General features: G+C 35.0%; 1 protein-coding gene across 1 annotated transcript in view; it reads left to right on the forward strand.

Moving 5' to 3' along the window:
- The window catches only part of LOC144964816 (A disintegrin and metalloproteinase with thrombospondin motifs 6-like), a 105773-nt gene that overhangs the window by 43170 nt on the left and 39764 nt on the right, over positions 1-22839 (forward strand). The window contains exon 3 of the mRNA XM_078899465.1: positions 6629-7050. Coding sequence (XP_078755591.1) covers positions 6629-7050 — 422 coding nt within the window. The remainder of the gene's footprint in view (positions 1-6628; positions 7051-22839) is intronic.

Raw genomic sequence — 22839 nt, forward strand, 5'->3', positions numbered from 1 at the left:
TATTATCTCTAGAAACACCACCACCAAAACCTCGATTATTTAAAAATTTGTGCTAAATCCTTAAGGCTAAAATCTCTGCTACATCTCTGCACACAGCGCTTGTTGACAGGAAGAGGACCACCTCTTCGTTTCCCTTTCATCCGACCTAGTTTTATCACTCCAATGTTTTGTTGTTAAATATTAAGAGGACATTAGTGTCAGGTATTTAGACGCCTGGTGTGAATGAACTAAACTGAAATTTCTGTTGTGTGTTTGCTTTGAAACAATATTTAGACTCTAGTTTCAACGCTTAACTCATGTATTTTCCCCTTTTTTGTACATATTGTGTTTGTTTGTTTGTTTTGTTTTGTTTTATTTTTGTTTTGCTTTTTGTTTTTTTTGTTTTTATTTGTTGTTGTTTTTTAAACACTGAATCCCTTAGGAAAACTAGAATGGCTGGTTTTGAGCCCTTTATATTAAATTAATATCAAATGATCTAACGTAAAATGTTTGAATATGAAATAGAAATGGATGCAAGAGGACTCATCTATTCTTTTAAGAGAATGGGGTAGGCAGGGGTTAACATCGTTTCGTATAGCCCATGTTAAATGTTTGCCAACGTTTGCCAATATATCTCTCTGCGTTCCATTCTGAGAGCTTCTTCGTATTTTCTCCTCAAGCACAGACGGATACTGTTTTCATGATAATTTTCAAAACAATTCTTATGATTCATGTCCCTATTTAGACCTCAAGTTTCGTGCACATCCATTTGATTTGTAGTGAATGATCATCGACTATTATTCCTAGGCAATAACTGGAAGACAGAAATCGTTGCATACATTACCATATAACCAAAATCGTCTTTATAAATTGAGATCTTATTTGCATCTTCAAATTATTCGAGGAATTTTTGTTGTAAAGAGTGTCTTTTTGAACGAAATTTTACATCATTTATTGTATAAGTCTCCTTGGATGAGTAAAAGAAAATGTATTTTTGGGGGGTATTATTCGAATATTATGACTTTTCTTGAAATATTAAGAAAATGGCTGATAAAGAGAGAGTTATTAACCTTTAATCCATGATACGATATATGCCATGAGGCAATACACCGATGCAAACGTTTGATATAAACCAAACAATATCATAAAATAGCCTTCATCGTGGATTTAATATACTTCAATGTAGATTCTAACAATTTAAAAAATATTTCTTTTGTGTGTGTGTGTGTGTGTGTGTGTGTGTATGTGTGTGTGTGTGTTTGTCTCCTTTTCATTTACTTTGAAAACTCAATTACCTTTTGTCACCCCCCCCCCCCCCCGCCCCCACCCAGGGGGTCTCCTGTTTGCTTTGACAAATTCAACGTGTTTCATGTCACTGACCTTTTTGAAACGGAGTAGTTATCATCACCTTCCCTTTCCACACAAAGATTCTCCCTTTCATCTTCGTACCAAGACTGTGTGACTACAAGGCCACATTACAGCCATCTTTTATTTTTAGTAACGAATTAGGAAGCAGACAATGGTGTGAGATAAAGATCTGAAATTGAAATATTGTCAGACAAAGCAGAAAAAAAGAGAGAAAAAAGTCATCCTAAAAAGCACCCTGCTCTTCGACTGGGGATCGAACCTCAGACCTCCAATTACCGGGAACCTAAGATATCCTAATTAACGGTAATGTGTTGTCTGAGGTTCGAGTCCCAGTCGAGACAGGCAATGTTTTTTTTTTAATTTTTTTTAAAAATTTATTTATTTGTTTTTGTTTTGTTTTGTTTTGTTTTTTTTTTTTGGGGGGGGGGGGGGGGGGGGGGGTGGGTGAGGATATCTTTGTTTTTCTTGTATCCTCTCTTTTTGCTTTGCCTGGCAATTTTCGTACAGACTTTTCAGATTTTAAACCATCTTTTTCTTTCGATCTTCAAATTCTTTCTTCCTTATCTTTATTTAAACCGATTAACACCTTCAGACTGATCATTAAATCTTTCATAATATTTTTAAAAAAATTATACTACCTTCGTGATCGTCTTTGATGCACCTTTAAAGGTCTCAATATTGTTTGAAGCTTAACCAGTTAACTATCGTACACTGGTAAAACACGTATTTAAATGTTTGACCAGAAAACTCTTCCAAATATCGATTGATTTCAATGACCCTCGTCTTAACAAACATTCTCAGGTCCTTGGTGTGAGAGTTTTCGACAAGAAAAGGCAATTTGTTACAGTTCTAGTTATAATATTTGTTTATACCATTTTGAATTAATATTAATATCATTCTACAATGTAGGTATGTACCTTTTAGATTACATTATATCTGTCTACAACCTCCATCTCAAAGCATTTCTATTTTGGTCTCGATTTGATCAGTTTTCCCCCAAAAGATAGTTTTTGTTGTTGTCAGACTGTCTGGGTTCGATTTTGAGGTTATCAAGACTAAATAACTTTTCCATGAGTTATATTTTGTTTTGATATTACTTTTGGAGTCTTTGTAAAGAATAAGACCATTGAATTATCTTTAAGTGTTTTTCAGTCAGTAATTTGATTTCAGCCTATGATGTTTATTGTGTCTATAAACTGAGTATTGATTGACTTATCTTGTTTGCTGCTATCATTCTTTCAGTAAAGGACTTTGTTATTGTTAGCTTTCCTTCGTGACAGCAGTCAGAAAATAATAAATTAAAGGTCCTTTCCTCTTATTTTAACATCTATGAAATTAGACCTTGATACACGATGTTATTTCTATTGATCTCCTGATGGACGGTATTTCTGGATTTTCGGCTTTATGTTCTATGGCCTGTAGGCCAAGAGATAATTTTAGTCATTAGAAAAGGGCCTTTACCCATGTTTTCTGGATGAACTTACACTTAAAATGAATAACTGGTCGGTCAGAAAGAAATCTTACAAATTGAATGCTGCTGTTAGTCTCGGACTCCCTGTAGAAAGCTTTGAGCACATTCCATGGATAACGCTCTTTATAAAAGCTCGCGTTTAGATAAACGATATGCTTGATGCAGTGTAGATTTCGAACATGAAACTTACAACAGAGAAGATTGCTTTATGATTTATCTAGAGGCTTTTTGTCTTGTCCAATTATTGATTACGACATATTTGTACCGATGTTGATCATTGGTGAGAAACTTACTTTTTTATTTGGTTTTCTCGTTGGTCGATCTCATGGGCATTTCTTCTTCCATATTTGACTAGATTGAACTCAAATATTTTCAAACAATATATAATCTTATTAACATTAATTTCTTGCAATTTAGAGTAGGTGTAATTTATTTAATGTGTAATTTATCTGACCTGTATTTGACATAAACGCACGCTCTTTCATTGTTAGAAACGTTTTTTGAAACCGAGGTGATCGATTTTGTCATGCGCAATTCACGATTTGGAGCGAAGTTCAACCACCAACATAACGCTAGTTATTCTTGTCATGTGACATAGACCTTGAGTTCTCGTGAGAAGTTGAAAATTTACAACCATTTCTATTAACAAATTGATGGCAAAATAATCTTTGGGTTCTTTTTGTATGTTGCATTGAATTGAAAAAAATAACAATTATTTATAATGTTACGCAAAGCTGTCTGTTAACGACATAAACCAGTTCAATATATCGGAGTGCAGATCTTGTTGTCAACGTCAAGTCACGTATACCCATTGAGATTTTACAACCTTAGCAGCAGACACATGTTATCAGGTAGGCGTAGCAAGTGTCGCCATTTCTGATGTAACGGTTACTTTTGGTATTTACAACTACCACCCATTTTTGCATAATATAAGCAAAGCAGTATTTACACATAAATCTTTAAGAATTAGTTACTGCTGGCTTCTTGAAATAATGTTTACCCCCCCCCCCCCCCCCCCTCCTCATTATTTAGTCGCCAACGTAATACGGTCAAGTGGAAGGGAAAAACCAATCGGATGAATTTAAATGAGTCTCGGAGGCAAGAGCATACGTACGTAAGGAGATTATAAAATATTTTGAGAACTTTTTGTAAAGCTGTACTATCTTCTTTTGTTAAATCTACGACGTCAAAATGTCTTCAGGACCCTGTCTGTAAGTTTTCTAGAAAACCATCATGGATTGTTTGCATTTTCTCTTCCTTCTTACTTATTGTGCAGCCATCCTCATCAAGAAAAAAAACCCAAAAGTATAACACGTTCTGATTTGCACTGCGCCTAGCGCAGTTTAGAACCAGATGGCCACATGTTTGACCAATTGACCAAAATTAGCCACCAAGAAAACCATGTTTCTATCCTTAATATTCTTTTAATTTATATATTGAAAGAATTATAATACCAGTGTTTTTCAAAATGTAGTCAATTTTTAAATTACCAAAACCGATTAGATTTTCAGGGAGTCAAATGTATTATTTTTTTTACCAAGTGAGGTTTCATTTGACCACTTTTAAAGTCGAAATTGGCCAGAGTCCCTGCTTAGAATATATATATATATATATATATATATATATATAATATATATATATATATATATATATATATATATATATATATATATATATATATATGTATGTATATATATATATATATATATATATATATATATATATATATATATATATATATATATATATCCTTCTGTTGTAATAGTACTGTGACAATTCTCCGTTCCTTGTTACTAGTTCTGAAAATATCTATGAGAAGTACCAGGTTTATCACCCACAAGTCTCGAGTTTGAGACTTTTTGCCAAGCTGAGAGTCATTTAAATCGATCGATATTTGAAGTGCGAATTTTCTGGTCAAATTTTAAAATATGTGTTTTACCAGAGTTCGGCAGTATAATATTTCCCCTGAGTTGTGTATTATTGAGTATGCCCTGTACAATTTGCCATCCAATTGATGATTAAATGCCTTTTCTTGATTTTGTTTCCGAACACTATGACGCTGAAATCCCATTCTCATCATGTCTCATTCGTCTTCAGTGTTTCATTCATCGTTTATTTTTTGTTTATAAAGGGGGAACCCGAAACATCCACATTATCTGTTTTCGTTAATGAAATTGAAGCTTTCATTCAAATTCCTGTTGCTTTTTTTTTATTTATCGGGGAAGTTGGTAATCTGATTCACTGACAATTATGGTGACACTGTATACAAATACGTTTTGATAGGCTATTAATTGTGACTTGTAAACATTTGATTTCCCACAAAGATCACATCACCGTAGTAAAATTGAAAATTGACGATTCTGTAATTTAAGGCTCGGGTGACATTTTGATAACGTCATTGATAACCTCCTTTTAAATTAATGATTAAAATCTGCACAGCTCAGTTATACATATTACTAAATAAATTGGATTTTGCATTAGCTGGGACATTTCCATTCTGCTATTCGCATGAGCTATTTCCTATTGTAAGTAATTGAAATCAATACAGAGACACACACAAACACAGACATTATATATATATATATATATATATATATATATATATATGTGTGTGTGTGTGTGTGTATGTATGTAGTATGTATGTATGTGTGTGTATGTTTCTATTCAATTAATCATTATTATTGAATAAATGCGGTAAGTCTATAAACGTCATTAGATGACGAATATGAAACTCTAAATGTATATAGACGCCTTTCTATATTATTCAATTGTACAATACAACATGTATTTATCTTTCTTGAATTCTTTGAGTGCGACAGTTGCGATAATGGTTTTATATCAATATATATTTGTTTGATACTATTTTTTGTGTATATAATTTTCTTTCTTATGCCTTTGAAATAGATTCCATTCTCACCAATAATGATTCATTAAAATCTTTCATTTTCTCACGGAGGTCGTATTCAAATGCATTATGATGTGATATTCAACCGTCTTCAAATTCGCTATTTGAACTCCTTGAAAAAGGTTTCACGGGAGGCGCCATTTCTTTGTAAAACAGGAGGTGGGGTGGGGGGGGGGGGGGGGGGGGGCGGGCAATCACAGCTGCCCAGAAATCTTGCAGCAATTTGTTTTATTATTATTATTATTATTATTATTATTATTATTATTATTATTATTATTATTATTATTATTATTATTATTATTATTATTATTATTATTATTATTATTGGGACAGCGTGGCTCAGCGGTAAGGTCTTTGCTTCGTACCCAAAAAGTCCCGAGTTCGACTATCCGCTCGTTGTGTGACATTGAGCAAGTCATTTCGCCTAGCTCACTTAACAGAGCTGCATTGCGGCTAACGCCAGGCTTTTTCCAGTCTTCCCTTGGAATAGACCCAAAAGACAAATTTCCCCTTGGGGATGAATAAAGGCAATAAGATATGTTTTATTTATTTATTTATTTATTTATTTTTATTATTATTATTATCATTATTATTATCATTATTATTATTATTATTATTATTATTATTATTATTATTATTATTATTATTATTATTATTATTATTATTATTATTATTATTATTATTATTATTATTGTCATTATTAATATTATTATTATTATTATTATTATTATTATTATTATCATTATTATTATTATTAATATCATCATCATCATCATCATCATCATCATCATCATCATCATCTTCATCATTATGAATATCATCACATCGTGATCAACACCATCATCATCTTTATGATCATCTTCCTTACCATCACAATTATTGTTATTCTTTCCTCTATTAACCAGAAACCCTTGCCCTTGAGCTTTCTGACTACCACATTTCATGGCCAAGCCGAGTGGACCAATCAAGTCAATTCCTTACCCATAATACTCACCCAAAACATTCACCGGGACGTCACAAAAGAGATGTCCACAATACCAATAGCCACCTGTTAAACGACGTCGACAATAATAATTCTAATAATAAAAATAATCATGTTATTCATTACAAAATTCCTTTACACCCCGACAAGGACGTTGTTGTCAGCGTCAGGAAAACAGATATTCTTCTCTCTCCGTCAGCTGTGGTCGAAAGGAAAATATCCCAGTACAAGAATATCTCGGATTCTGTATTTTCTCTACTAGATCATCACCATGGATGTCATGTGACAGGTCACGTGCAGGATGACATAGGATCAAGGGTTGCCCTGTCGGCTTGCAAAGGACTGGTAAGTGTTCGTGATATAACCACTAATTACTCATTCAAGGCAGTGACGTTCCTTGTTCAAAGACATATTGTCAAATAATAGCCATGGTTAACCTTTAAAAAAAAAAGAATTGGATGTTTGAAGAATAACGTTGGTGTTTATTCTTCATAATAATATATCATTTTCGTTAATTCGAAACTAGAAGAAAAAAAAACCCCAACACACTTTGGCGAAATACCAGGTTTGATCGTTTTTGCCATCATAACTACGTCATCATAGCATCATCACTCACCATCTGATATAAATCACGAATAACAGTAAGAGACTATTAAGGTCAAAAGAAAACTACAATACCAAACGTCAACTATAAAATGTCCCAGATTTTGTTTCGTTGTGACAAATGCCCAATAATTGCTTCCGTCACCAACTGTCCATGATAGATATCTTTGAACAATTCTATTGCTGGACGTCAATTGGTCAGGCACACTCCACGATATTACAGTGTCTGGACCAGTGGCGGCGCTAGGAAAATTTGAAAGACCATGACACTCAGGTTTTCTTATTATATATCTTTTTTTTTGTTTATTTGTTTGGTTGTTTTTTGTTTGTTTTTTTTTTTTGTTTTGTTTTTGTTTTGTTTTTTGCTTTACACGTAGTACCGGATGTGAGAATTTTTTTTTCCAAGATCCGGATCACCTTAATCGATCGAAATTTGAAGGACGAATTTTTTTTGGCCAAAATTTTAAATACGTGTTTTTTCAGAGTACAATCGAATCGTCTCACATACTTCTGACGCTAATAAATTTACGTAGTTACTAGACATATCTCTTATAGTTTATGCAGTAATCGATAGACGTCAACAATCGTACAAAGTTAAAAATGTGAAAAATTCTGTTTGAAACAGTGCCAGAAAAAGCAGAAAGAAAAATAGAAGAAAAGAACAGTCTTGGATTCGAAGCAGCTAATTTTTTGGGACGGTATTTTCCCCCGCCTTTTTCCCCCTGATGTGGAACAGTTTCACACAAACGTTTTGTATTATTATCTTGTGCTCCCTTCCTAAGTTGTCACTATCATAAACTATAAGTAACATTAAAATAGATATATTATGTCGTTTTCATTCCTCTTTTTGACATTTTTCTATACATTTTGGAAAGTATTTGCCACAATATTTGTCAGGCTAAGAATGAAACGGAACCCTTTAACTCTCTTTTGATTAGTTTATTTTCTTTTTACAAATTCTGCCTGCAAATCCCTTTTTAATCCGATTGGATCTTGTCCTACGCCTATATTCAAGGTAAACCATACAGATATAATAAAACATTGAATCACCTTTTTGCTCGAGGTAACTTGAGATGCACAGGTAAATAATGCAACCAGCTGGTCGTCTCGCGTTTGAAGAAGAAAAAAAAGCAAAACGTCCGTAAAATAAAAAAAAAACCGACAATGAACGAGGAATGTGAATCATAGCTCAAATTTTATAGATATCTTAAATTGCTCATGCTAACGAAAAGAAGAAAAGAGCTTTTGAGATGAACTGTTATTTTAAGAATTCTATATATTGACAACACAACAATAGTTTAAGAAATTCTTGAAAACTCTCAGCCACTAATACAATTATTAAGAAACAAATGATACTTGCATACTTTGCTCACATTAAAAGACACCATACCCTTGTAAAAAAAATTAAAAAATTAAACAGCAATATCTGAGGGCATGTCTGATGGGAGAAGAGGCAATTGAACACATTGAAAGAGCTCAGACACATACCGAGTTCTGGATGAAAGGATATACGATGAGAGAGGATACACAATGAGAGAGAGAGAGAGATAGAGAGAGAGAGAGAGAGAGAGAGAGAGAGAGAGAAAGGGAGAGGAAGATGCAGAGAGAGAGAGGAGGGGAGAGGGAGAGAGAGAAAGAAAGAGAGTGAGAGAATGAGAGAGTGCAAGAGAAGAGAGATAGAGGGAGGGGACAGGGGCGTGGCTATATTGGTTGATTAGGTGCCTGGCACCGCATCTATCTTTTAAAAATGGACTACAGCAGATTAAAATAACAACAACAAAAAAAAAACCCCTGAGAATTGGTATATGTCGCCTCTTATTTATTTGAGTAAGTCTTTTATTTAATTTTTTACAATTTCTTTTGTATTTACAAATATAGCATGTTTTAAGTTATTTTCATCTTATTCTGGCACCACCTTATACTGTAAGCACGCCATAAGCACGCCACGCCACTGGAGGGGGAGAAAGAAATAGAGAAAGAGAGAGTTAGAGAAAGAGGTAGAGAGGATGCGAAAGAGAGGAGAAGGACAGAAAGAAAGAATGGGAGTGTGTGTGTGTGTGTGTGTGTGTGTGTGTGTGTGTGTGTGAGAGAGAGAGAGAGAGAGAGAGAGAGAGAGAGAGAGAGGGGGAGACCTGAACTTTTGCTCCTTTTCAAAATTAAGGACGAGCAATGAGTGGAAACATAGAAGATATCGCTTTATGTTCCATTCTACCATTTTGACTGAGGTTTTGATTCATTTTAAACGTTTTTTTCCTGCGTTAAGGAATATACCAGTGGACTTGTATGCAATGTTTAATTTTTTTTAAATTTATACTAGACTGTGATTCATTATAGCATTTATATTGGTTACGAATAACAGTGAGAAGCTCAGACCCTATTCATTGTCCGTTTATAACGTTTCATCTAAAGTCTAATTCATCTTTTGTAAAGTAAGAGAAGTATATAACAGATCTGTAAAAGTATAAGAATAAAATCTACTTTGTGTTTATTTTTCTTATCTTATCAGTTCAGGGTTTCCCCATTCAATATCAGGTGTACACCAAGTGCACTTAATCGACCATATATATTATTAATAATATATATATATATATATATATATATATATACATATATTTATGTATATATATATATATATATATATATATATATATATATATATATATATGTGTGTGTGTGTGTGTGTGTGTGTGTGTGTATTTAAAGGATTACCCACTTGGAGTGTCATAGCAAAATTCACACAGATTAATTGATCATGATGAGCTGGAAGCGACTAAAGTTCCATTGATGATATCTGAAGAAATACTAATGCACGATACATTCGTGCATTTACTCGAGATCTTATTGTGTTATTAGAAACACAAACAATTTCAAGATTCAAGCTCTTAACTTGTCCTACGTTCTATCGTAGTTAGACTGAATATGTTTTATTATTTTTTTCATAATTTTGCTCGACAGTTAGTACTGAAACTTTTCTTCGTCCTTGCTGGATTCTTCGTAAGGTAGTATGCGTTTTTGCTCTTTTCTTCTTTTCTTTTTTCTTTTTTTTTTTGTTGTTGTTGTTGTTGGTGTCGCTGCATAAATATTTTGAGTCCGAAACTTCCCACGAAAAGAGTTGTGTTTGCTTTTGAAGCTCCTGTATTTTTTGTTCCTATACATTTTATAGTCCACAGCTTTTAGCAGCTTAGTATTCCCTTTATCAATCAAGGCAGTTGCTGGATCTGATGTAAAAAAAATATATATTTGTCAGCTGAATAGTTTAAAACATTATTGTTATACAAATAGCTCATTTAAATTTAAGGTATTCAGACAAAATATGATACCTTTAGTATATTATACAAACCAATAGTAAAATCGAATGGAAGCTTTAATTTAATCAACGAAGACAGATAATGTGGACATTTCGGGTTTCCCCTTTGTCAACAAAACACGATGAATGAAACACTTAAGATAAATGGGAGATAAGAGAACGGCATTGCTAAGTGCATTGTTTCATTCATCGTATTCTGTTGACAAAGGAGAAACCCGAAACGTCTACATTATCTGTCTTTGTTGATTAAAATTAAATTGAAGCTTCCATTCCATTTGACTCTTGTTATTTATTTCTTCGAGCTTCAAGAAGCAACGTTGGCATTGATATAGGAAGGAAATCATAATGATGTTGCCTTTTTGCTGTCTGGAATTGATAAAAATAGCAGAATATAAACTAGCTTTAAGATTATAAGAAGAAGTCTAGTAATCTGGTGAGGTTGTTGAAAGGAAAACAATCGGCGGGTGATGAATTTATTAAGATAAGTAAGGAAATAACACGATAAAACTTCTGGTGCTCTATTTACATTTCAGACGGGCAAAGAAAAATATCATAAAAGTACTGAAATAATATTGTATGATAAAATAAATGTGGAGGAATTGTTGAACGGCATGTCTACCTGACTGCGAGAACGTAAGATAAAGTTTGTTTCATTCTCACTCCTATTTCACTTCATTACCAGGTAGTCAAAATTAAAGGAGGGTCAATTTCAGGAGCACTGGCCTTACGAGCAAAAGAATCAGTTTTGATCCCAGTGTGACTGGAGTCTACCCAGTAGTGATTGTGGAGCTAGGTCATTTAGATCTATCGGAAATCATTATACGATAATACAGCATAAACCGGCATCATGTCCAAAGGATGTAAGCAATTTTACTATCCTCCGTTGAAAAGTGATTGTTTGACAGATGAAAAGCATAATTTCGCCTCAAAACGGTATTATTTTATAATGAAATTGGAGAGAAAAATCTGAGATTATAGTTCTATATTGATTAACAGTGAGGATATAGATATCAGTTGTGAAAATTGACATTACTTGCACGAAAATCTCACATTTTCTTTTCATTTTGATCACTATTTGATTAGCGTTCTGTGTACACCGTAGCACCATTTAGAGGCGATGGGTCCATTTTTTTTAATGCGCGGACTCAGTTTTAGGGGTTACGGGTTGAGATTAAAGTATAAGATCTGAAACGATGTCAAACCTTTTTTTAACACTTTGCCAACAGCTCCTTTGCTTTCTAAAAAAAAAAAGATTTTGATTAAAAAATCATAAATTTATTTGGCACAAAGGAAGTTGGGGTCCCGATAGCTCAGTCGGTAGAGCACTCGCTTCACACGCAAAGGGACCGAGATCGACTCCAGGCGCAGCCTACATGTTTCGCCCCCCCCCACCCGCCCATTCTATGACCCCCCCCCCCCCCCCCCCCTATAATCCCAGTAGTGATTGGATAGCTGGATCTGTTAGCTCTAGCGGAAAGTACTTTGGGATAGACGAACGTCCCATCCAGGGAGTAGCAAACAGTTACTATTGTCCTTTTCACGCTACAGAAACCAGGGTTAACTCCGGCTCTATCGGCGTAATGGGTCTGAAGGTCTAATTTTACAAAGAATGCAAGTGCATAATATATCATCATCTTATCCTTGAAGTTTTTATCTATTATGATCCCTTGACGTCAACTGCAAGGCACGATACAGATCGCAGCATGTCCATTGTCCTCTCCGATGTAAATAAATCCTTACTTCCATACTCATTCATGCATTCTACTAACTGTCTTAGTTCATAATGGGAACGAACGTAGTTTTAGCACATGGTGCAAAGCTTTTTATCCCACGACATAAATCAAAAAGACATCATGTCACTGACGTGTCGTCAAGACACAGTTATATGTAATTGTGGTACATATAAGGCATTTATATGTCATGTAAATGCGTCTGTAGACACGCATTATTATGGTAGGCAACTGTCTTCTCTTGTCCGGTGTTTTTCATTTTGACATCGTATTTGTCATCATCATTACCATCATCATCATCATCATCATCATCATCATCATCATCATAAAATCACCACATCATCATCATCATCATCATCATCATTATCATCATCACCATCATCATCATCATCATCATCATCATCATCATCATCATCATCATCACCACCACCACCACCACCACCATCATCGTCATCATTATCATCCTAATCACCAACATTATATATGCGTAACTTTCGATCTATTCATCTCTAAGCTTGATGAAATGACCAAATGCAGCTCTTAGAAAATTACGACCCTTATACGACCATTGTGTGATGAAACCAATTATTTACGAGTATTTAGGCCTATTTGTCTCCGAGTCTTCGTCATAAATGAAGTGTCTTTTCATTTCAGTCTTTCTTATTTTTCTGATCCGGGGCATGAGTTTTTAAATGTTCTTTACATATTGTACGTTTTCTCCGAGGGGATTCAACCAAAACCTTTTCTCCTGCACCGCAATGTTTAAAAAATATTAATTTTGCCATGTGTAAAAACCACAAAACCAAAGATATGCATATGCTTTACTTACTGACTTAATGAATATGCTTTATTTTTAAATTCTAGTGCGACAGTAAGCCTGTGATGGTGACACTAAATTGTTATGACAGTGTGTTCATTCTGAAAAGATTCCTCTTCTTGTTGACTGCCCCGAACCCGCGTGATTGCTTCATCGCAATGCAATGTCCAAGCAGGTGCTCCGCAGTCTCCAGACCGTTACCTCAGCGACTGTGAGCGTGTGACGCCGCAATTTTCCACTGATAGAGAAGTCCTGTCGGTTGCCACCTTATATCGTTAAAGAGTCTGGGAAGCGCTTGGTATTGCTACCTATGTACCGATATCTTACTGCACCGTATTAATTTTTTTGATCAAATGGTAAAATTTGGATTTTTTTTGGTCGTAATTGAACTAGAAATAGGACATACATTGTACATAGAAAATATAATTCTGTATATTGGAACTGCAAAATCAAATTTATATATTCATTCATCTGTCTATGGCATATTCAATCATAGACATTATAAAAAATAATCACGTAATACTGGAGGTAAAGAGAAAATTGAATAGTTGAGCTTAAATCCATCAATGAATTATTAAGCGCAAATGTTTTAATTCCAAAAACGAGTAGCAAAACAATCAAGCATGCAGTTTTTTCTAGATACAGAAAACACGTATTGTCTACAAATGTCTACATCTGTTTTAGATTATTTTCATGAGCAACTTAACATTGGATACTTCTTGTGAAGTTTATCGCTTTGTTTGGCAAGTCACATCGAAATACGTGTACCTTCCCATTTCATAGAATGTAGATCGAGTTGTATAAATTTCCCCAACTATTGAATCATCAGTTGGGTCGAAGATTTCGATCAATGTCATCAGTTCTACCAACCAAGATCAATGTCACTTGAATTGATTTCTAAATCGCTTTGAGCACGTCTTGTTGATATTGCGCTATATAAATAGAATGAAGTTGACGTCACTCGGGTCTTTGTTATTGTTTTTTTTTTTTTGCATCCACGTTTATGAGTTATTCTCACTTTCCTGTATTATCCAGACTATAAAAGTTCATTGTTACACATGTTTTTGTGTGTTGGTCCGTTGTACTTTCAGATGGCAATGAATGGTTTGAGCTTCTTAGCCAAGCGCATACTATCTATAAAAGCTTAAGAATTAATTAAGAGAGAAATAAACATGGTATAGACCAGGGCATCGACACTAAAAACTAGACCGAAGTTTAAATTGTATCTGAGTCAGCTAAGAAAACTTGATGTATGGTCCCGTGAAAAATCCCAATTGCTGAAAAGTAACTTTATTTATTTATTTATTTATTTATTTATTTATTTATTTATTTATTTATTTATTTATTTATTTATTTATTTATTTGTTTTATTTATTTATTTATTTATATACGTGTACCTTCCCATTTCATAGAATGTAGATCGAGTTGTATAAATTTCCCCAACCATTGAATCATCAGTTGGGTCGAAATATATATATATATATATATATATATATATATATATATATATATATATATATATATATATATATATTTATTTTTCCAGTATGAAAGGCAACGTCCTCGACCTTTCTCATCTCTCTCCACAGATCAACATATCACATTTTACATGATTGTACTTTCATGGTCCGTACACTCGTGTGGTCTGACTTCCATTGAAGTGGAAATCAAATAATTGTAGTGTTTTGGTCATGGCAAGTACGGGCCTTATCGTTACGTACTCGGGTGTGATGACCCAAACAGCTTAGATCCTGACTAGTCGGGTGGTAAATCGGCTGGAGTGCCGGGGGCTTGATAGACAGATATGGTAGACAATTTACTCCACTGACATATTTGTGCTTTGTTATTGTTACTTTAAATAGACTTTGTACCATTAATACTATACAACCAAACACACATAAGACTTCGAAAGGTAGACTTTAATGGTCAGATAACTGTCTATGATGTTATGTTGACCGGAAGCCAGCGTTAAATAAATAGTTGACCTTATCTACAGAATACTTACATCATTGTATATGGTCTTGTGGTATGACACTCGCTTTCGGATAGGAAGGTCCTGGGTTCGAGACACGCTTGGCGCATAGTTGAGGTCTTGGAAAAGGCTCTTTACTCACATTCTCTCACCGTACTCAGGTGTAAAATGAGTACCTGGCCGTTAACAGCAATGTCTCTGTCCGAAAAAAATGCAAAATCGCCTAACAGGCGTCATGTCCCGTCCTACATGTTAAATGTTGCTGTTGACCAGGGACCTCTTGTAAAGCGCTTTGAGCACGTTTAGTGGATATTGCGCTATATAAAAGCTCAATTCTTCTAAAAATCGTATCAAGTTAATGTACTTTACACGATTAATTATAATGAAGACGGCAACTTTTGACATAAGCTACTGAAAATCTAATTCAGATCTATTATATGTATGCTCATAAAATAATACGAATTTCATATTTTGTCTGTTTTTATTTCAATGCTCAGCAATTAGCTCATCCGGCATAATACAATTTCGATACTGTGCATGGGACGCGTGTTATGTGACTCATCTCTCCGAAACTGTATTAAATCGGAATGACCCATAGTCTAGATAAAGAAATAAAATAAAATTCCCTCTATTCATCCCCAATGGGACATTTGTATTTAAAGTCTATTCCGAGGGAAAACTGGATTAACCCAGCCGCAGTGCAGCGCCGCAAAGTGATCTAAGTAAAAGTGATTGCTCGAGGCTACACAGCACAGCTGATATTCGAACTAGTTGCCTTTCGGGTACGAACCAAAGACCATACCGCTGAGCAGCTATAATATCGAAATGATCAGACTTTGAAACTTTATACTTTGCGAGCTTGAAGAAACAAAATTCAATGACTCTAATTGTATTCGTTAAGCTCAAAATTTAGTATTATACGTCATTGTCACACAGACATAATACTGTTTTGAGACGATGGGTCACATATTTCCTTGAGATTTGTTGTGTATGCTTCTGGTATTTTTGCCAATCTACCTCAAGGCAAAATGACGGTAAACTGGAATCTTTAATTTGAGTTTTGCAAGATGGAAAAGCCAAGGACGTCATATGATTTTTTGATATGGCTAGCTAAACTCGGTTTCTTTTTTTTTTTTTTGTTACACTTGTGGAGAACCCTTAATGTTTGCGGAGAAATGAATTAAACAACTGTTTGTGCAAATCAACATAGATCTAGACAATCTTTGAGCCACCAACGATCAAACTCAGTCCAGCAATGAAGTCCTTCGATGCGCGCAAATCAATATTCTGGCAATAGGGTGGCCATATGGCTATTCCCAACGTCAAGTGACCGATCATTATGAATGCTCCAGCAGATGTTATATATAATCAAATGACCTATCATTAGGCCCTTGCAGATTTTTAAAATAGTGATAGAGTTACCCTTAATGTTTTTAAAAAGAAGGTCTGCAAGTTAGTCGTATAACAATTTGTTATATATATATATATATATATATATATATATATATATATATATATATATATATATATATATATATATATATTGACTCTCCAGAAATTCTGTGCTCGTTGACAAAAATTTAACATGAGCTGTGCGGAACGATTATGACCCCCAACCCTATTTTAAAAAATATATATATATGTATATATAATATAGGATGTGCATTATGTATTAATCACTCAAAGCTAATGCTTTTAGCAGTCAATGGTTCAATTATTAGATTATTTTAAAACTCTCTCTGATCGTAGAACTTATAACACTTTTGCCTGTTTGATATTGATGAACAATAAGTCACGGATTGTTCGACATATGACGTTCTTCTAACTCTGGAGGTCCAAATAATTTTACTTTCAACCGCGTATGTTCTTCCACACCTAGATTGATCTATTTGTCTTAGGCGCACCACCGTAACTGTCCTCGTATTTCATGGATCAATGAAGAAGGCCAAAGTCATTTGAAATCAGTCAGTCGGCCGAATGATCTCAGGGGAAAGCTATTGTTCCTTATCTCTTTGAAGTCTGCCGACCTCAGGAAGATAAGAAAATAAATAGATATACATGCTCATACAACCATAACAACTGCTGTTGATAAAAGTGTCCTAATGTTTTCTCACGTTCTTTTATCTCCTCATAAAGTACTGTCTCTGAGACCAATGCAAAAGTAGCTGTTAGACACCTTTAAGAACTACTCATGATGATATTATCCACTTGACTTATTATCGACTTATGCCTTTTGCCTTTTCCATTGAACAGTCGTCTGGATTTGGTTCCGCTTTAGCTGTTTTACATTGTATAACATCATTAATTGTGTGTGTGTCTGTGTGTGTGTGTGTGTGTGTTTGTGTGTGTATGTGTCTGTGTGTGTAGTTTTTTGTTATTTTTCTTTTCCTTTCTTGTTGTTTTTTTTGTTGAGTTTTTGTTTTGTTGTTTGATTTTTTTACACGCTTTTGTTATCCATTTCTGGATTTTCCTTAATGCTCTTGATGTGTAATGATTCCCCTTAGTTGTATGTTCCGTTTGTTTCAGGCCATCCGTTAGTAATGAAACTTTACTTTATCTTTACCCGCCCTATGCATATAAATTATGCTGTCATGAACGTATCTCTAGATGTGCTGTCCATCAACATATCTGGGATTGTGACAATAATGGTATTGTAATTGAATTAAGTGACACTAAATATTGGGCATGGAGCAACGAGCACATATTTGCAGGTCTGATAACCGAGCGCAACTATGTGGGCTTGATGTGATATTGTTGCAATGGACACCATTTTGCGTTAGTATGAGAGTACAAAAACGAGTACAACATTACAACAATGAGCCCAGAAAGATTTGAGTTATCAGATCTGAAAATAAGTAAACATTGGCCGGAAGGGTGCCCTGTGTTTTGTTTTCGATTCCTTCGTATCTTTTCTACACTGTCAGTTGTTGGTCTGGCTTTTGAAGGTTTTGTCTTTAATTTATTTTAAAATATTTTTTCAGATGTAAATTTTTCTCCATTATTTGAGTTATTTGTCTTGTTATTTAAATCTATATGTTAATTAATTTTTTTTTTAACTAGAGCATTTATATAGCGCGATATCCACTTAATGTGCTCAAAGCGCTTTGCAAGGGATCCCAGCCAACAGCAACTCTTAACATGTAGGACGAGACATGACGCTTATTACATTTTTTCCAACAGAAACAACGTTGTTAACGTCCAGGTACTCATTTTACACCTGATTTCGGTGCGTGAGAGATGTGAGTAAAGAGCCTTCTCTAAGGATTCAACCATGCGCCGAGCGAGGTTCGAACCCAGGACCTTCCGATCCGAAAACGAGTGTCATACCAAAAGACCACATAGCCGCACAGTTTATCGATATATTGTATTAGTTTTGAGTCTGTGTCTATTGTCGGGTATCGTATTCTGTCTGTTCTTGTGTGAGATTATTTTTAGTGGTCTCAATCTAGACATCGAGGCATGCTATTCCCGGGATTCTATGGGGGGAAAAAGCATTGAGTTTTACAACTCAAAGCCATTTGCAAGGGTTCTGAAGACAACAGCAACACTCACACGTGGAAAAAGATATATAATATGTAAGGCATCTATTACGATTCTTGTCTCGACCGAGACAACGCTGTTACCGATCAGGTACCAACTTTACACCTGTGTGTGGTGAGAGATTATGATTAAAATGTTTTTTCAATGAGTTAATTTTGCGCCACCCACAAAAGGACCTAAACTTAACCACTTATATAGCTTACCATCCACTAAACGTGCTCAAATCACTTAACGAGGGATCCCTAATTAACAGCAACACTTAACATGTAGGACGAGACATGACATCTGTTAGGCGATGTTACAATTTTGTTCGACATAAACAACGTTCTGTCAGGCACTCATTTTACACACGGTGAGAAAAATGTTAGTAAAGAGATTTTCCAAGGAGTCAATAATGCGCCGCTCAGAGCGGAACTCAAACCCTGGACCTTTCGGCCCGAAGGTAAGTGTCAAAATACTAGGCCACATAGCCGCACAAACTAGGGGCATAATTGTCCAAAGGCGAGTGTCATACACCAATACTACAATACTCTGCAAGCCACATTAGCTAACTTTCTTCTTCTTGGGTCCTTGTAGGATCAGCTTCACTCCAAGCCGGTATTCATTCCACTATCTCAACTAGTGCCGAGCGGTACCGGTACCGATAATTTATTGTCACTAAGCAGCCCAGTCTGGATACTCCGAAGCGTAAGAATATGCATATTATCGTAATGGAAAAATAATCAATAATATATAACATTTTAAAAAATAAATTGGAAACATTGAATTAAAAGAGGACAACAAAAAACACAGCAAAAAAAAAAAGCAAAAAAAAAACAACAACAGAGCTCTCCAAACTCTACATTGTCAATAACAAATCATCGGCAATGAGAATAATTATCGGGAGAACACCGATACTGGCCAAGGATTACCGGTAATTTATCGACAACAAAAGAGTTGGTTCCGCCCGGCACTAATCTCAACATCTTTCGTTTTAGCTTGCGCTCGCTGACATAATCTAAAACTGTTTCAAACACCGTAATAAAGAAAGAAAAGAAAATCCCAATTAAACCGTTCGGTGTTTGATTTATATCAGATGCTCTTGATTTCTTTTTAGCGTTTCTTCTTTCACCTATTAACACGGTCACTTTCCGTCTTGTGCTTCATGAATAGGTTTTCTTGTTAGAAACTGCACTACTTAATTTTAAAATATATTATTCTAGTACAGTGGATTGATGGGCAGGTTAGCTTGACCGCTATGCAAACTCTGCGACAGCAATTAGTCATCTGTATCTATTCTGTCATGACATGACTGCCTACCTGAAGTATTCTCTTGTCCTGAGATAAAGCACGGGGTCTTTTCTTTTGAGGACAAGACGCTTAGTGCATGCTAATCTGTAGCACTTTGCACTTCTTAAAAGGGGTCTGTCTGTACAAAACATTGCAGGCGAACGGTGAAAAATAAATACAGACCGTGTTAACAAAACGTAACAAATATTATAGGAACGTTGTGTCTCGTTTGGGTTTTCCATTCTTTATGTAGCGAAAGAAGAGAGAGAGAGAGAGAGAGAGAGAGAGAGAGAGAGATAGATAGAGGAGAGAGAGAGAAAGAGAGAGAGGGGGGGCGAAGAGAATAAGAGATAAAGGAGGGGATGGGAAAGGGGGGGGGGGGGGGGGGGGGGGGGGGTGGAAAGAGAGAAAGTATGTATATTATTATGTGTGTGTATGTTTTTGGATGTGTGGGTCTGTATTAGAGAGAACATGAGGCAGATAGAGGAAATGTCTGAGAGTGAGAGTGATATATATATATATATATATATATATATATATATATATATATATATATATATATATAGGGGAGAGAGAGAGAGAGAGAGAGAGAGAGAGAGAGAGAGAGAGAGAGAGAGAGTAAGGGTGAGGGTTATCAAAACGTTTCAAAATATGTATTTGAACACTGCATTTGAAAAAGAAGGAAAGGGGAGGTGGGGTTCGAAGGGTGAAAACGCCAAAGGATCAATAATTTGACCATTCTGGATACATTGAGAAAAATCACTTTTTATCTTTAAAGAGGAAATGAGGAAATAAAAACAAAGGAAACGATATTAAAAAAAAAAAAAACATTAACGAATTTTTTTTTTCAAAAGCAACAAAAAAAAAAAAAGTAAAGCTTAACAAGACAGAATATAAAGATTAATATATCATAATAATATTTGTTATTTTTGTATTGTTAGATTCTATTTGCTTCACTTGGTACATTCCTACATAACACCGTTTTCAGGCGATGGGGCACAAAATTTGCTTTGCGGCTGTTGAAATAAAATTATATAGATTGGATGAATGTGTTTTTAATGTAATTAAAACATGCATCACCATACTGCCAACGATGGGCTGAATCGTATTACAGTGTACATTCTCATTATAACTGCTGCTAATGGCTGTTATGACATAATCGTTGTCTTTGATAATCAAGATAAACAAATAATAAAAATGAATATTTACCTGAGTATTAACACAGATTTACCATGCTCAATACGCTTCACTTTGTTTAATTCAATCAACCGGAAGTCCAATTAAAAATATATGGTAAAAGGTTGAATGCATGATAATGATAAGATTTAATAAATTGAGATTTTATATAGCGCAATATCCACTAAACGTGCTCAAAGCGCTTTACAATTTGTTTCGGACAGAGACAACGCTGTTAAGGGCCAGGTATTCATTTTACACCTGAGTTCAGTGAGAGAATGTGTGTAAAGAGCCTTCTCCAAGGACTCAACTAAAACTATGCGCCGAGTGAGGATCGAACCCAGGCTCTTCTGATCCGAAAGCGAGTGTCATACCACTAGACCACATAGTTGCAGAGACCATATGGCCGCACAAATAAAAATATGACTATATTTATATAGCCGGTTTCTACAGACTTACCCTGTCTGCACACTGCGTTTTACAATGTTTCATTTATTTCTCCAGCAGGCCATATGGGAAAATGTTTCCATTTCCACAGTACTAATCGCCCGCCTGTTAAGGGTTCTTTTGGTTCTATCACACCCTTACAAAATCCGTCACTTCCTATAGCCAGGTACTCTGACAGGCGTCGTCTCCATGTTACGTGTTGCTGTTGGTCAGGGACTCCTTGCTTTGCGCATACTAGTGGATGTTGCGCTATATAAAAGCTCAATTTATATATATATATATATATATATATATATATATATATATATATATATATATATACACACACACACGAGTGATTCATATTTCCATCATCTTAACTTATTAACACACACATTACGATAATTATCTGAAATTAAATTGGCGTAGTAAAACAACATCTGCCAATCAGATAAGCCCCATCAATGGATATAAAAAAACACAGTTGATGAAGGGCCAAGTAATTACTGTCATACAACCCGCAGCCTGACTAAACGCATTTTATATTTTAGCCAGATTTTTTTTTTCACATTATATTGCCTAATTGACATGATATTTGAACTTGCAACAGTTGTTGAAACTGAGACTACGGAGTAGTTCGTGTTTAAGGACTTTTGATAATTGAGAGTAATCCTATTCTTTAATAAACGTAAAATAATTCCGACCAATATGACATAAATCATTTTGTCACTGTTCGTCAATGCACTTAATCAACTTGCAGGTTAGATAGAACTGTCTGTTTCCAGCACTGCAAATGGGAAAAATTGAAATAGCAGAGTTCTTGTTTAACAAGGAGTGTTATTGGAAGGTCATGAACGGGGATGGTTGGTAGTGGTGTTGATGAGTGTTTTTATGTTGTAATGATAAAATTAACAACAGTTAGGTAATTAAAAAAACTCTGAACAGGTGACCGTGTGCTTGCAATGATGAAATAAAAAGATTGCCAACAGGTAAGTAGATCTCGCGCGCGCGCGCGCGTTTGTACGTGTGTGATTGTGTGAGTGTGATGTGTGTGTGTGTGTGTGTGTGTGTGTGTGTGTGAGTGGATGTGTCGGAATCATGTCCTAATATTTAGAGGTGTATACCGTTTGACTTGAGGATATCACTGACCACGTTTGGACAAACACACACACACACACACACTCACACACACACACACACACACACTCACTAGTTAACAAACGTTGAGATCCTCTGCCATGCAATATGATATTGTTGTTTTTTTGTTTTTTGTTTTTTGTTTTTTTTCTTTTGT

Source organism: Berghia stephanieae, chromosome 2, assembly GCF_034508935.2.
Source record: "Berghia stephanieae isolate SIO BIC M18660-M18661 chromosome 2, UCSD_Bste_1.3, whole genome shotgun sequence".
Taxonomy (NCBI): Eukaryota; Metazoa; Mollusca; class Gastropoda; order Nudibranchia; family Aeolidiidae; genus Berghia; species Berghia stephanieae.